At 25.7% G+C, this 13,936-nt stretch overlaps 1 protein-coding gene across 1 annotated transcript; it reads right to left on the bottom strand.

The window, feature by feature from the left end:
- Positions 1–840: 840 nt before the first annotated feature.
- LOC118067428 (acyl-CoA Delta(11) desaturase-like) lies at positions 841–12,613 on the bottom strand. The gene is made up of 6 exons (XM_035084135.1): positions 12,451–12,613; positions 6,031–6,240; positions 5,247–5,377; positions 3,393–3,598; positions 2,254–2,436; positions 841–2,087 (listed from the first exon to the last, which is right to left on the bottom strand). Coding segments are annotated over exons 1-6 (1,005 nt in total). The 5' UTR covers positions 12,452–12,613; the 3' UTR covers positions 841–1,813.
- Between the last annotated feature and the right edge of the window lie 1,323 nt (positions 12,614–13,936).

The raw sequence follows: 13,936 nt of genomic DNA, 5'->3' as shown, positions 1-13,936 counted from the left end.
TTGTCGAAGCTTATTCCTTTTCTTCCAAGTCTTTTTTCTGCTGACTTGACTGCAACTCTTTGATTGGATTATTTTTTGTTGGGGATTTTGTTAAAGATCGGCAGTTTTTCTCGTGCCATTGTGTCAAATTTGATTCATAATTTTTAATTTTTTCAAATCTTTCCAAACAAAATTATTCTAAAATCTAATGATATTTATATGAATTACTTAACAAATTAATGTTAAATATTAATTTCAAAAGTATTTTATCTTATACTTTAATATCGCAATTCCAATCTTGAACTTCAATAACAGTTACAGCTCACTCGTTATTGCTTTGCCAAAAACTTAGTCAACTAATGTAGAATGAGATTCCATACTTGGACGTTAGATTCTAACTTCTTATACTTGAATAGTTTTTCTTTTTTATTTTTCCGCTCGGTCTTTCAGAACTCTTGATGATGACACAAAAGTATGCGACGAAAAAAGCACATTGAAATTTTATCGCTTCCATTATTGAATTTACTACCTATTTTTTTTGCATTTTTTCCCTCTCAAGATCTCTTTCAATTTTTATGATCGACGTCAATCATTCAATTTTTTATCATTTTACTTATATCTCTAATCCAATAAATTTAGAATGAATGTTTTCATAAGAGATCTGATATAAAAACTGAACCTTAGTTTCAATTCAACTTTGTTCAATTCTTCAGCAAAATATTAAAGACTATTATTTATTGTTTGTTTTTTTTCTTAAATTAAATATCTTATTTATTTGTTGAAAAGTTTTATCCAAAAAAATTCTTTTGATAATATTATATGTCTACTTTTTAATAAATGTTCAAATATTATTAAGCAAGATGAAAGCTAAATACTTTTTTTTTTTTGTTACACATTATACAAAGATTTTCTTTTTGAATCCCACAAAATTGGATATTTTCAACTACAGAAAGTCTTAAAATGGATACAGTAAAGATACATGACATCGAGCAGTTTGATAAAATGACTGAGCTTGGAGTTTATTTCAAATGGAATCTTTTCTTCAAACTTTCCCCATTTATCGTTAATGACTCATAAAATTATATTTTCTATATATTTTATATAAACAGGAACATCAAATCAATCCTTCAATTACATTTATTTAGAAAATTTTTCTTCAAGGTTTTTTAACAAAAAATTATTTAAAGATAAAAAAATCACATTTAAATTTGGATAACTCATTCATTTTTAGCATGAAAAAATGTATAAGCTGATTGATGATTAAGTCTAATAAAAAATTAAATGTGAACCGTAATTATGTGTTCAAGTTTCCAAAATGATTTACATATCAATAATAAATAGAAATGATAACAATATTGATAATCGTATTAAAGGTATCATCATAAACGATTATTTGTGTAAATTATTAAAAATTTTCTAGTATTATTAAAGCTTCAGTTACCGAAAATTATTCGTTCATGTATTACTATTGAAAAGCACAAGTAAAGTTAATTCGATACTAAATAAATTTTATGACAATTAAATTAATGCAAACATTTTTACTCTACTTTTTGATGAAGTGGATAATTTTTGTGAACATGATATTTGTGATGTGTCAATAGAGTTAGTATTTCAAACTACTTTTATATATTTATACAAAAAATGAAAATAACTGTGGTATGTTTAATAAATTAAAATAATTAGAAAAATTTAATAGAAAATTGCAAAACTGTTAATAATTAAATCATAAAAAAATTTTCTTTCGGTAGTTTAAATAAATTTAGTTTTTCTTCTCTTTTAGATTAATTTGAGAAAAAAAAATTGATATTTATATTAGCAATTATGAAGAGAAAAATTAGTGATGAGTATGATATTGATTTCCCCAAAGGCTATTAGTTCCATCTCCTTTAGTAAGAGAGAGCCTTTCAACGATTTCTTTTCGTGGAGTTCTGAGATCATAAGCGAGTCCAAACCATGCCATGATCTCAATGAATGCGGTTGTTGGATTGAGACCATAAGCTCCTAACTCAGCAGCTTTATAGTCCCAAGGAAATGAATGATGATAGTTATGCCAGCCTTCTCCAAGAGTAAAGAATGATACCGTTGGGTTCTCCGTTGGTTTTAGTTTTCTGCAAATATTTTACTTCAGTCAGTAAATTAACTTTAATAAAATATTCAAACGTTACATTTAGATATTTCTATAAAATCTTAGCTCTTACATGTTTCAAAAAATTTTTATCTACCTTTTAAAAAAATAAGTAAATTAGCACAAGTTAATAAGTCAATAGTTCTTACCTGTTATATGGTCGATTGCCCCACATATGAGCTAAGCTGTTGACAAGAAATGTAGCATTCAACAGCCACACATAACGAATAATCACAGCCGAAATACTGATGTACCAACTTTCATTCCAGAGAAAAACTGGAATCATGCTGGGCAATATAAAAGCGAGAAACACCATAATTGGCGCGTAATACCTATGAAAAAAAAATTATTATTATTATCATTTAATTAATCAGCAAACGAATTCATTGATTACTACTTGAAGCAATTTAGCTACATACTCGAATCTCTCATATTATTTTTCAATAATAAACTGATTATTTTTAGCAAAGATCATTATCATTATTAATTGCTTGTTATTTATAAATTGACAAGTACTGTGATGTAGAATATTTTTAATTGACTATTATTTATAAAATCAATAAAAGCTTGAAATTAACACTTCAGGTTCAAGTGTTTAGTAATAAAACATCGAAAGTGTTTACAAAATGTTGGAAAACCTAATGATTTACCAATATTAACAATAGAATTATTAAAACAAAACTGTTATTAATACAAAAAGAATTTACTGACAATTAAAATAAAATTATTAAACTTTCTAATTCTTACTAAAATTTTCTAAATTTCTAACTTTATGACTTTTTCAAAGAAATGCAATAAAACTACGGTCACTGACTTAACGCCCAAATTTCCCAACTTTCCACGTTGGAACCTTTGCCCTACCATCCACCATAGTACCTAATGCACACCATGCACTAATATAAATACGATCATCATTCTTCACTAGTTAGATCAGTTGCAATTCTTCCTTCGACAAGTCTATACTAAATTTCTGTTAAAAATTATCTTCCTTTAAACCTATATCCAATATTAAATAACGAATAATATCAGTTAGAATACAATTGTTTTGTAAATTGAAAATTACTTAAATAAATCTCGTTGGAATACAACAAAAATTATTATAGTTTATTTATGACGTTCAACATTGTTGACACTTAGGGGTTTTATTATTAAACTCTTTAAACGTTTTATTACTAAACACTTGAATTTTTTTGCGGATTTTTAGTGAATATAAATATTATGAATGACATAATTTTGCTAGAAAATTATTAAAAGATAAAAAAGATTGAGAAAATTTGAAACGACTTACTTATCGAAAAATTGGATGACTGGGTCAGCTTTTATATCACTCATGTCTACTTTACTTCCATACTTTTTAACCGCCGGATGTCTGCGCATCATGAGCCAACCGACGTGAGAGAAGAAGAAACCACGATGAGCATTGTGCGGGTCAGCTGGAGTTTCCGAGAATCTGTGATGAGTTCTATGGTCACGGATCCATTTAGAAAGATGTGTCTTGAATAAGACATAAAGAAATGATAATTTATCTTTAAATCATTTATCATTTTTATTATTGTAAAAATTTCATTATCATTTTTTTTCTTTTTTTCCTTCAATATAGTCTGCTTTTTTCTTACAATTCATTTTTTTAAAAAATTTTTTACAATTTTTTTCTCATTCACAATTAATTCAACCTTTTAAATTAGACTCTTTGCCATTAATTAATTCTTTTTTTTTTTTTTACTTCATCTAATGTTGTACTTGAATAGGATTATTTGATGATAGCTGTTGACGAATGTAATTAATTATATTTTAATATCAAAAAGTGTAAGGAAAAAAAGAAGAAAAATATACATTCAAGTGCCTCTAAATCATACTTTATGTATACACGCAAGCAGTTTAACAAAAGCTTACTTTAGCTCTATACTATTTGTAAGCGATATTTGTTTGCTTTAGTTAGCGAAATTGTATATACGATATCATGGTCGTGCGTAAAATTATCCAAAGAGAGTAAAATAAAAATATTTAGATAATGGAGAAAAGGTCATGGGAAATAAGTATCAAATTAAAATATTTAAAAAAGGTATTAACAAAAATGAATTAATTATTGAATGATATGAAATAACTATTATTGATACTTCGATATGTATATGTATATATAGATAAAATTTTATCAGTTTTATTACTTGTCATTGATTTTATGATTTGGAACGTTAAAGGTGTTTAAATTGTATCAGAGCTGTGGGCTATCTCACTGGAAATTAACTTATAGTGTTGGGGTTGAACATTAGCCTTCTGGCCCTATCGAATATCGATATTTACTACGGAAGCCTTGAGTATTCACTTGGGAGATCAAGTTTCTCCTACAAAATGAAATTGGTCGCTTTAGTCCGATGCCACACTGACTCATGTAAACTATTGATATAGGAGTCTATTCCATGATGCGAATCTACTTATGGTTTGAATAATATAATCCTATCAATAAAACACTTACTATCATTATGTGATGTTGCTTTCAACTTTAAATTCATTGATACAATTAATTTATACATGCCTTCAAAAGTGCCTGCCAAAATTTAGCTAAAATACACTGTTATTATAATTAATTTAAATAATTATATTATGTTTTTTTTTGTTGCAATTTTATAAAAATCTTATCGTGTTATTTTTATTTTTTTTTTTTTACTTATTTATAATGAATTAAAATTACTATGAACAATATGCAATTGTTTTAGATTATATAAAGTAATTAACAACAATATTTAATAATTTTCTTAATAATTCTTATGATATAATTAGTAGAGTTAATTTTCAATTGTATTCTATTTCATTCATTTCACAGTTTATTTTTTATAAACAAATAATGGCTAGACTGAATTTGTTTAAACTCCAGAATACTTTATTACTAATTTTTATCCGAATATTTCAACTAATTTTTAGAAGGCACTGTGAGATGAATATTAAGAATATATATTTATATCATAGTTAATAATAAAAGTAATAATTATTTCGGTATTATTTTAAGGAAAGAATCTTTCAAGAATATAACTTGAAACAAAATAAATTATCATAAATAATGGCATTTTTTTATAGTAATAAATAAGCATAAATGTCTTAATAAGTATTCTCCTTATTTTATGTTTATTGCAAAAATGTAACTTACTTGTCCGGCCATGCAGTAGAGGTATGCAAGAAATATCCTTAGCGGTACTTTAGCAGAGTAACTTTTGTGAGCCCATAGTCGATGTGCTCCAGCTGTAATTCCTACCCCTGCAGCAATTCCATAAAGAGGACCTGTTGGAAAAAAAATTCATTTATCTAAACTTTCTTACTATACTGTTATATTAAAATATCACAAGTACTCTACTTTCTACATATTATCTCATATTTTATTTTCTCTGTAAATTTCATTAGTAAGATTAATTGTTCTTGTAAGAAAAATTGACAACAGTGGTAGTCTGTATTTTTTAAATCGTATATAACTTGGAAAAGTATGGCATTAAAACATAAAAGGTGATATAATGTACTAAAGCTTTTTATTATCGTTTTCCACATTTATAAAAATATGTATTCGCACTAGAGTTGTTAGAATGCTGTTCACGTACATGTTGACGAGTATTGGAAGGTGCTGTAGAAATAGCTGAGAATAGACGAAACTGAGGTAAAAGCGGCAAGTAGACGAAGAGAAATACAAGTTGGCAGCCTCATTTTCTTAAAATGTATTCCTCACGTTCCTAAGGGAATGATGCATTTTACGAATGCGCCTCTCGTTTCAGACTGTATGCAAGAAATTTAGTCACGTGGGCTTCACTGTCTTGCATTAGGGTATGATAAAATATCAAGTAGAGGAGAAGAAAAATATTATCAAAATAATTGCTGCGTTGTTGTTTTAAATTGTTATAATATTAAGTGAAAATATTTTAGAGAAAAAAAAAAAACAAACTTACTGAAAATCCAAGTCCAAAATTTAGCTTCATGATATCTCGTTGCGAATGAATAAAATGCCCATACATGAAGAAAAATAATACCAAGAATGTTTCTCCATATAAGAGGTTGAGGAGCATCTGTTTCTTCGGATAGTGAAATTGGTTCTGCAGTTTCCTCAAGTGAACTCTTTTTTGGCGGCTCTTCAAACTGCGTTACAGTCGATGTGTACACTAAATAGAAATCAATATTATCAGTTTATTTATTATATTTTAATAATTTTTTTTTTTATGTCGTAAGATTTAGTAAAAGTCAGAGACTAGTATGTGGTAAAAAGGAAAAATTTATTTAAAATAATACCTAGTCTACTAGTACGTAAATTTTAAATTTTCAATAATATAATCTACAGATTTTCTACATTTTATTACATAGAATATTTTTTATCACACACATGCACACACACACACACACACACACACCTTAAATAATTTATTAAGTAATGACAATTTTAATACATGAACAAATAGTACATTGTGCAACTAGGGAGCAAAGTAGGACATTCCAACCCGGGTGTGATGTTACTACCCGAGCCGAAGGCGAAAAGTAGATAAAATATTTGGTAATTATACAGATTGGGTTACACATCTCCGATTATCCTGAAAATTGAGTATGTAATAAAATTCGTCATCCTGAATAAGAATGTCCATACATAATAAATATTTAAATGCTAAAAATATTGTTTGAAAAAAAAACAATAGTCTACATGACAAAAAATAGGAAAAATTTAGTTTACTAGACACGCTTAGGTACGCCCGTACAAAACGTAACTGACTCCCATAAGTCACGCAAAATTAATTTGCCTAAATTTTTAACCACCCACACACACACACGCGCGTTTGACAGCACCAATTTATAAAAATGTAAACAAGCATGCATTTGAGTTAAAATATACAAATGCGAATTTAACTATATTTGAACTTATTTAAACATGCTTTTAGTGTGTTAAAATAACACACATCCAATAGTCAAGATTTGCAAGTAATATTGCTTTAAACTTTCATGATCTGTGTGACGTTGAATCCTTTAAAGGATTGGGATTAATTAGATACATCTACTGAGAGACGAGATGGTATAAATATCATAGCTTGATATGAGACTTTTGACATCTATGAAGCTCACAGTGCTTATATGGTTACAGAACAGTTGTCAATAACTATTTAACCGAATTCCCAGACGTCATATAATCTGGAATAATTGATAGATAAGATATTTTAAAATCATATCTTTGTTTTATATTTATAGATTTGAAGCATATCTAGCTAGAAAAAAAATTGATTTTCAATATACTTCTGTATGATATTTTATTTTATAAATAACATAGTTACACCTGAATTACAGTTTATTTGATTTTTCGATTTAATAAAATAGTGTTTTAATTCTAGTCCAATTCTAGTGTAATTAAAAATAGAGTAAATAAAAAATCTCATTACACCATTCAAAAGAGGGTATTTTTTATGTCAAAAAAAATAGTAAATTGATTTTAATATTTTTAATAACAATATTTGTTTTATTAATAACAAAAAAATATACTAATTTATAATGAAATACGTGTGATGGAATAAAGTTCTACATACTGAATTAATTTTTCAACTAATTTAACAATTTCTATTCGATTACAGAGCTATGAAATTGTAACGAACCATAAACTTGTATAATCGAACTCCTTGCTCATTGAACTTAGATTGTATCTCAGTAAGTTTGTCTGGTCGCATGCTTGGAGTCACTTAGAACTTAAACTTGTTGGAATATGGCTATATAACCTCAACGAACGTGCATCTCTTCCGAGTACGTTAATTGTTATACTACTTTATGAAGTCGATCTGAATTTATTTCATCCATTCCAAGAAGTATAATATTTTATCGTTATAATCTTAAATAATAAACCAAGAAATCCTTTATTTTTTTTTTTTTTTTTGCTAAAAAAAAACCCGTCAACATTAAGTCTTATCGAGTATCCATGAAATATGAAAGTATCGATAAATCAGGGTGGGTGATAAGTAGCGAAGAATCATGATAGCAAAACGAATGGCGTAGAATATTTAAAAATACAAACAACAAAAAAAGAAATGGCAAAAAACTATAAAACCAAGAGATTGTTGTGAATATGCAATACATCTCTTTGTTTTCTCTTTTTTCTATTTCATTCTGCTTTCGGTATTTTAAGTTTTTTTTTTTTTGGTATTACTCATCGGAGGTAATAATCTGCAAAATGAAGTAGAAATCTTTAAAAAAAAAGATAATTAATTAAATAGGTGATTTCATCAGAATTTAACAATTTATTCGTTCTCGATGTTTAATGTTCTATCTTTTTATAAGGACACGGTTCATTTAGCTTCTATTAATCACATAAGTTGGTAAATTGCATTATTGAAAGCGTTTATTAAACTGGATTTCTTATGCAAAGTCAATGAAAGTGTATATGTAGAGTATGCCAATACAAGTTCGCGGCCGAGGTTGAAACTTCAATGTTGCAGACATATCTTAATAAAAAATCAAGTACACTACCGTTCAAAAGTTTGGAAACACTACGGTAATTTAAATAAAATTATCAATAAAACATGTATTTATGAAATTTTATATTTAATTTAGAGGATTGAAATCTATTCAAAACGAAAACAGTGTTTGTAGCTACTAATTTTTAAATAATATTAATTAAAAAAAATTTTTAAATAACTCATTTCATTTCTTTTTACTGCCACTGTCATATTAATTCAAGTTACATTTCACTCAGCAACTTGAATCACTCTTTTACTTTCTTGACCTTTTTTCGTCATCAATACCTTTTAAATAATAGTAACCGTGAACGAGTTTCAGAGGCATTACGATACTATCATCTAATAAGGCGTGCTTTAGTGAAAGTATGACTTTTTTCGTGGCATGTGGCAACGGTCATTATTGCTAATCAATTCCTTTAAGGCGAATAACTGTAATAATTTTAATGTATACATTTTAACTATTTTTATAAAAATAAATACAGTGTCATGTCATGTGGCATTCCGCGTCCATACCTTCTTTATTCAAAATGTCAAATTAAGAAATAGATTTAAAAATTTATTATTAATTATACATTCATTTAAAAAAATATTTTTTATAAGGTTTTATTCATTTATATTGCGTTTAACAATCTTTCAACTAAAATTTAGTATGCAAAGAAATATAAAACGTGTTCAGAAGCTTTTCTTGCAAAAATATTTACAAATGAAAAGAAAATTGAAAGAATTAAATATTGATTTATTTTTTATTCAATCAAAAATGTAAAAGGAGGGATGTAATTATAGAATTCAAAGGAATACAGTTTTGGAATTTGAATTATTATTTGGATTTAAATATCAAAATTAAGTTTAAATATTTATCTCTATTTAAATATTTCCAAGAAAGTACAATCTTGCGTTTCAATTAATTTTTGTATTATTTCAAAATTATAATTTGATTACTTCTTTAATAAATTCCTAATTGATTTTTAATTTTAATCTTAATAATAAATAACCCTAATGATGTTATCCCATTATCAATTTATTTTAAATTAAAGAATAATTCATGATTATTTTAAATTATAGTGCAACAACCTCTTACCACAAGCTCAAACTATTGCACTAGGTGTAGGCCAAAAAGGAGTAATCTTTTAGTAGTATTTAATTTTAATCTTTTAAATGTTTAATTACGACATCATCCATTTAATTAACATTAAAGTTATTTTTAAAACACTTTCAAGTACATTGAAATAACACACTTCTAAAAATAAAGATTTGCAGTGATACTTTCCTAAATGATGACCTATTTTATTTTTATTTTTTTGATTGTAAAATATAATATATACAATGAAAGTATTATTTCGACCAACGTCCTAGTTTGCACATAATAATAATTCGAATCATTAAATATTAAAGTAGGTTTTGAAAAAAAAAATCCATTACTGCCTCATAATACTTTCTTATAATTAATTACTCTTATAGTAATTATTATGAATTTAATTAAGGAAAAAAATTAATAACAGTTAATCTTAATGTGTTGAAAAGATCTAAAGAGATACTGTGTGTCTACATATATGTATTAAAATTACACATATAAATTGACTAATCAATTAATCATCACTGGTATAAATGCATTTCATTTAGCATGCCTCAATAAGTATGCTAATGGTAAGCTAGAGGTAGATTCACTTGAATGTTTTTTTTTTTTAAATTTAATACAATGATAAATTTAAAAAAAAAAAATATGATGAAAGCGTGAAATATTACTTGAATGAAAAATGACACTAATTGTTGTATCTTTTGTTGCTGTTTATTATAGAAATCATATGAAAAACATTTGAATTGGACAGATGTGCATTAAAAAGTTGCATTTTTTTATGAATAACTGCTGTGTCATTGGCGAAAGCGTTGTAAATTATTCAACATTCTGAACATAATGTATTTCACCTCTTTCAACACCAATAGCATAATGTTAAAGTTGCAAAGAAATTTGATAATTTATTGAATATAAATTAGAAAATTAAGTACACTTATTTTGCAACTTGTGAAAAAAAGAAGGACTGTAAAACAGGTGTTTGAATGTTTTCTATTGTTAATTTTCATCTTTGCAAAACAATATTGCATAGAAAAATATTTAGTTTTTATTATTGTAGTTAGTACTAGAAAATCCAGACATAAAAAAAGAATAAAATTTGATAAAAATTGTTGTGGAATGTGTAAAGATACATAATAGGTAGTAAAATGTAGAGTAAATTTCTCTTTTCATAAAATAAACTGCATAACAGTGTACATAAAAAAATGTTTTTATGATGATTTTTTTGTGAAATAGACTAGGGTATAAAACAAATTTGTTCTATATTCAGTTACGTGTCAAATTGAATTTAGTGTCAAATGAATGCAATTCTATAAAAAAAAAAAAAACAATGTTTTTTTTTTCTCTTATTTATTTTTCATATTTTGTGTTATCTCAGGTGTTCAGTGGCAATTTCATTTTTATTTAGTATGATGAGAAATATTTTCCCATGATTAGCACTTCAATAAACGTAAATTTATATTCATAGAATAATTACAAATAGTTTATTTTTTTCTTTCTAAATGTCAATTCAATTAATAAAAAGAATTTGAAACATTCGCAATACAATATTGAATTGAATTTAATAAAATTTTGCTTAATATTTGGTTTAAAATTATGATAAGTTTAAATACAAGTGACATAAAATTAATATTTATGATTTGAGTCACTATTTGTAACGGTTTATTCCATCAATTCAAAAAAAAATTACTTGTTCACATTAAATTTTTTCCTCAGTGAATTTCAACATATTTTTTAATATTTTTTTTATGCAGTATTTCATGTGTATATTATTTAAAAATACTACACTCATTATTTAAATGCTAACAAATGTCAACTACTACGTCAATTCCAAAAAAATACTTCATTACAACAATTCAAATTTTTATTTTAGTAATTTAAAAAAATATTACTTGTTTACAATCAACTTTCCTCTCAGTATACCCTGTATGAACTAAATGCTAGTAAAAAAATAATGAAATTTTGTGTACTTTTATAGACTTTTACTCTTAAAAGCATTACGATTTCTACTTAGAAATTGATGTTGTAATAATTTCCTGTTTCAATTACTCTATAATAGTTGACACGATAATATTTTCTTTTCTCTTAATGTTCTCCAAATGATGAGATGATATAATCAATATACTTTATACGTTGTTAGAATATTAAAATGTAGTAAAAAATAAAGGAAATTGAGTGGATGTTACATGAAAAGATATTAACTATCAACTATAGGCTCAAATTTAAGTTATACAATACTGAATTATCGTGCCGATGTAACTTGATGATTGGCGTTTAATGATAGGTGTCTGACAGGTGATCTCAGCAGAAGGAACAGGAAGAGAAAAGTCTACTTTTCCCCAGTGCAAATGGACCGGTGATGTGATTTACAGTGAATGTTTTACGTGATTACTAGAAATGCTATCTCTTCTTGTTTCAAATATCGAAATCGTTATGGTATTTCATATCATATGTAACCATATATCAAATGTCATTATAAGATAAAATGAAAAATATTAATAAATTACGAAAGCATTTTTTTTTTATTAAATAATTAAACACAAAAATCGACTTGTGCCATAAAATATTATACAAATTCAAGTGCGAAGATTTTTGTGCTCGATTAATATTTTTAATTATAATATTAAATTTTTTTGTTATTAAAATTCATAATAACTATTGTTAGCATAAATAAAATATTTTTATCATTATTTTTATGCAATTTAATTAAAAGATATTTTTAAAGTATATTTAATAATAATCTATTAATGCAATAAATTTTATTAACAAATAATTAATTAATTAATTAGATAATTATATCTAAAAAAAAAAGTACTTACTTATTGAAGAATGCCAAATGTCTTAAACAATACCAAAGAGCTATTTGAACAAAATTCTAATCAAAATTCACTGTCGAACTGAATTAAAAATAATGTAGTGCGAAATCATTGAATGTATTGATTAGTTTTCTGATGAAACGTATAGGGCAAATATTTTAGTAAGATCTGCGCTCCGTTCACGTCTTATAAAGACTCTGTTCCATTATAGAATAGGGGAGAAGTGGAAGTAGTTGTGAACAAAAAAAGAACCAACGAAAGTGGCAACAGTATTCGACATCTTGACTAGGATAAATATGAAAGGAGAGGATTTTCTCACACTTCGCATATTCTAAAAACTTTCTTCGAGTTTTCCCTCGTATTTACTTTATGTTTGTACTTAAAAAATTATTTTATGTCTGTTGTAATAGAAGAAAAAGGACAAATTAAAAATTTTTTTAATACTTTTAATAAATAGACAAAGTATAGTTATAATAGAAGAACAATTTTTTCATTCTTCTAAAACAAGACGTAATATTTATTTATTAAATATTAAAAGTTATACAGGTCCTATTAGGAAATACATAGGATGATTAATATAATTTAATTTTTTAAATAATTAAAAAAATTCAGGTGGTTAAAGGAATTGTCAATGTGAAGCATGCAACTATAGTTTATTTATTAATTCACCATAGATTTCACAAACTCAGTACAAAGTATTAATGCAACTTTATTTGAATAACAGTCAACATACACTCATATTATTTATATACACAATTAGTATTGACATAAATATCTCAATACAGTAAAAGTAAAACCCACTTTTGTAAATTTAATATATAATTAATTCCTAATTAATTAAATTTGGGAATATTGGAAAACTATTGTAGTAATTTTATTAAAGAGTTAATAATAATCCATTCAGTAATATTATAATACAAATATTGTAATTTTGTTAAACAAAATTAAAAAATTTCAACAGTGTATATTATTTATGTTAGCATGTTTATAAATACGCCTAAAGAGATTTTCACTTAAAAAAAAAAAAAAAAATTATTAATAAGAATATTTTTATTTACTGAAAGACTCGAGAAAATGCAAGAAAGTATTACATTTAATTCCCAATTGATAGTCTTATTCATTACTTTATGCAATACTCGACATTTCCGTATCAATTATACTCCATTATGTCTTTAATTATAATATCCTTTTGCTCTGATCTCATTTAAGCATCAGTTTTCATACAAAGTCAGTTTATGTAATTTACACGATATATAATTTGAAACAAATCATATAAATGAATTATTTAAATAATTAAATATTTACGGATTTTTTTTTTTTTTTAAATTAAAAATAATTGCCAAATGATAAATAATAAGTTAAAAATGTAATTCATATTTGTATGTATACGCATACATTGAGCAGCAACAGGTTGGCACGTTTGTATAAGTCAACTAGGTTATGCTAAAGAGAAATAGACTAGGGTAAAAGCGGCGGGGATGAACGAGTA

Source organism: Chelonus insularis, unplaced genomic scaffold, assembly GCF_013357705.1.
Source record: "Chelonus insularis isolate UGA/USDA-ARS -01 unplaced genomic scaffold, ASM1335770v1 contig_383_pilon, whole genome shotgun sequence".
Lineage (NCBI taxonomy): Eukaryota > Metazoa > Arthropoda > Insecta > Hymenoptera > Braconidae > Chelonus > Chelonus insularis.
The sequence above is the reverse complement of the archived record's forward strand: the minus strand, read 5'-3'. Positions and strand labels throughout refer to the sequence as shown.

Coding starts and splice junctions, on each gene's coding strand:
- LOC118067428 (XM_035084135.1), bottom strand. Junction 5,378..6,030: donor ATTTTGGACTTGGATTTTCA/GTAAGTTTGTTT, acceptor TTTTTCCAACAG/GTCCTCTTTATGGAATTGCT. Junction 2,088..2,253: donor GGCAATCGACCATATAACAG/GTAAGAACTATT, acceptor AAATATTTGCAG/AAAACTAAAACCAACGGAGA.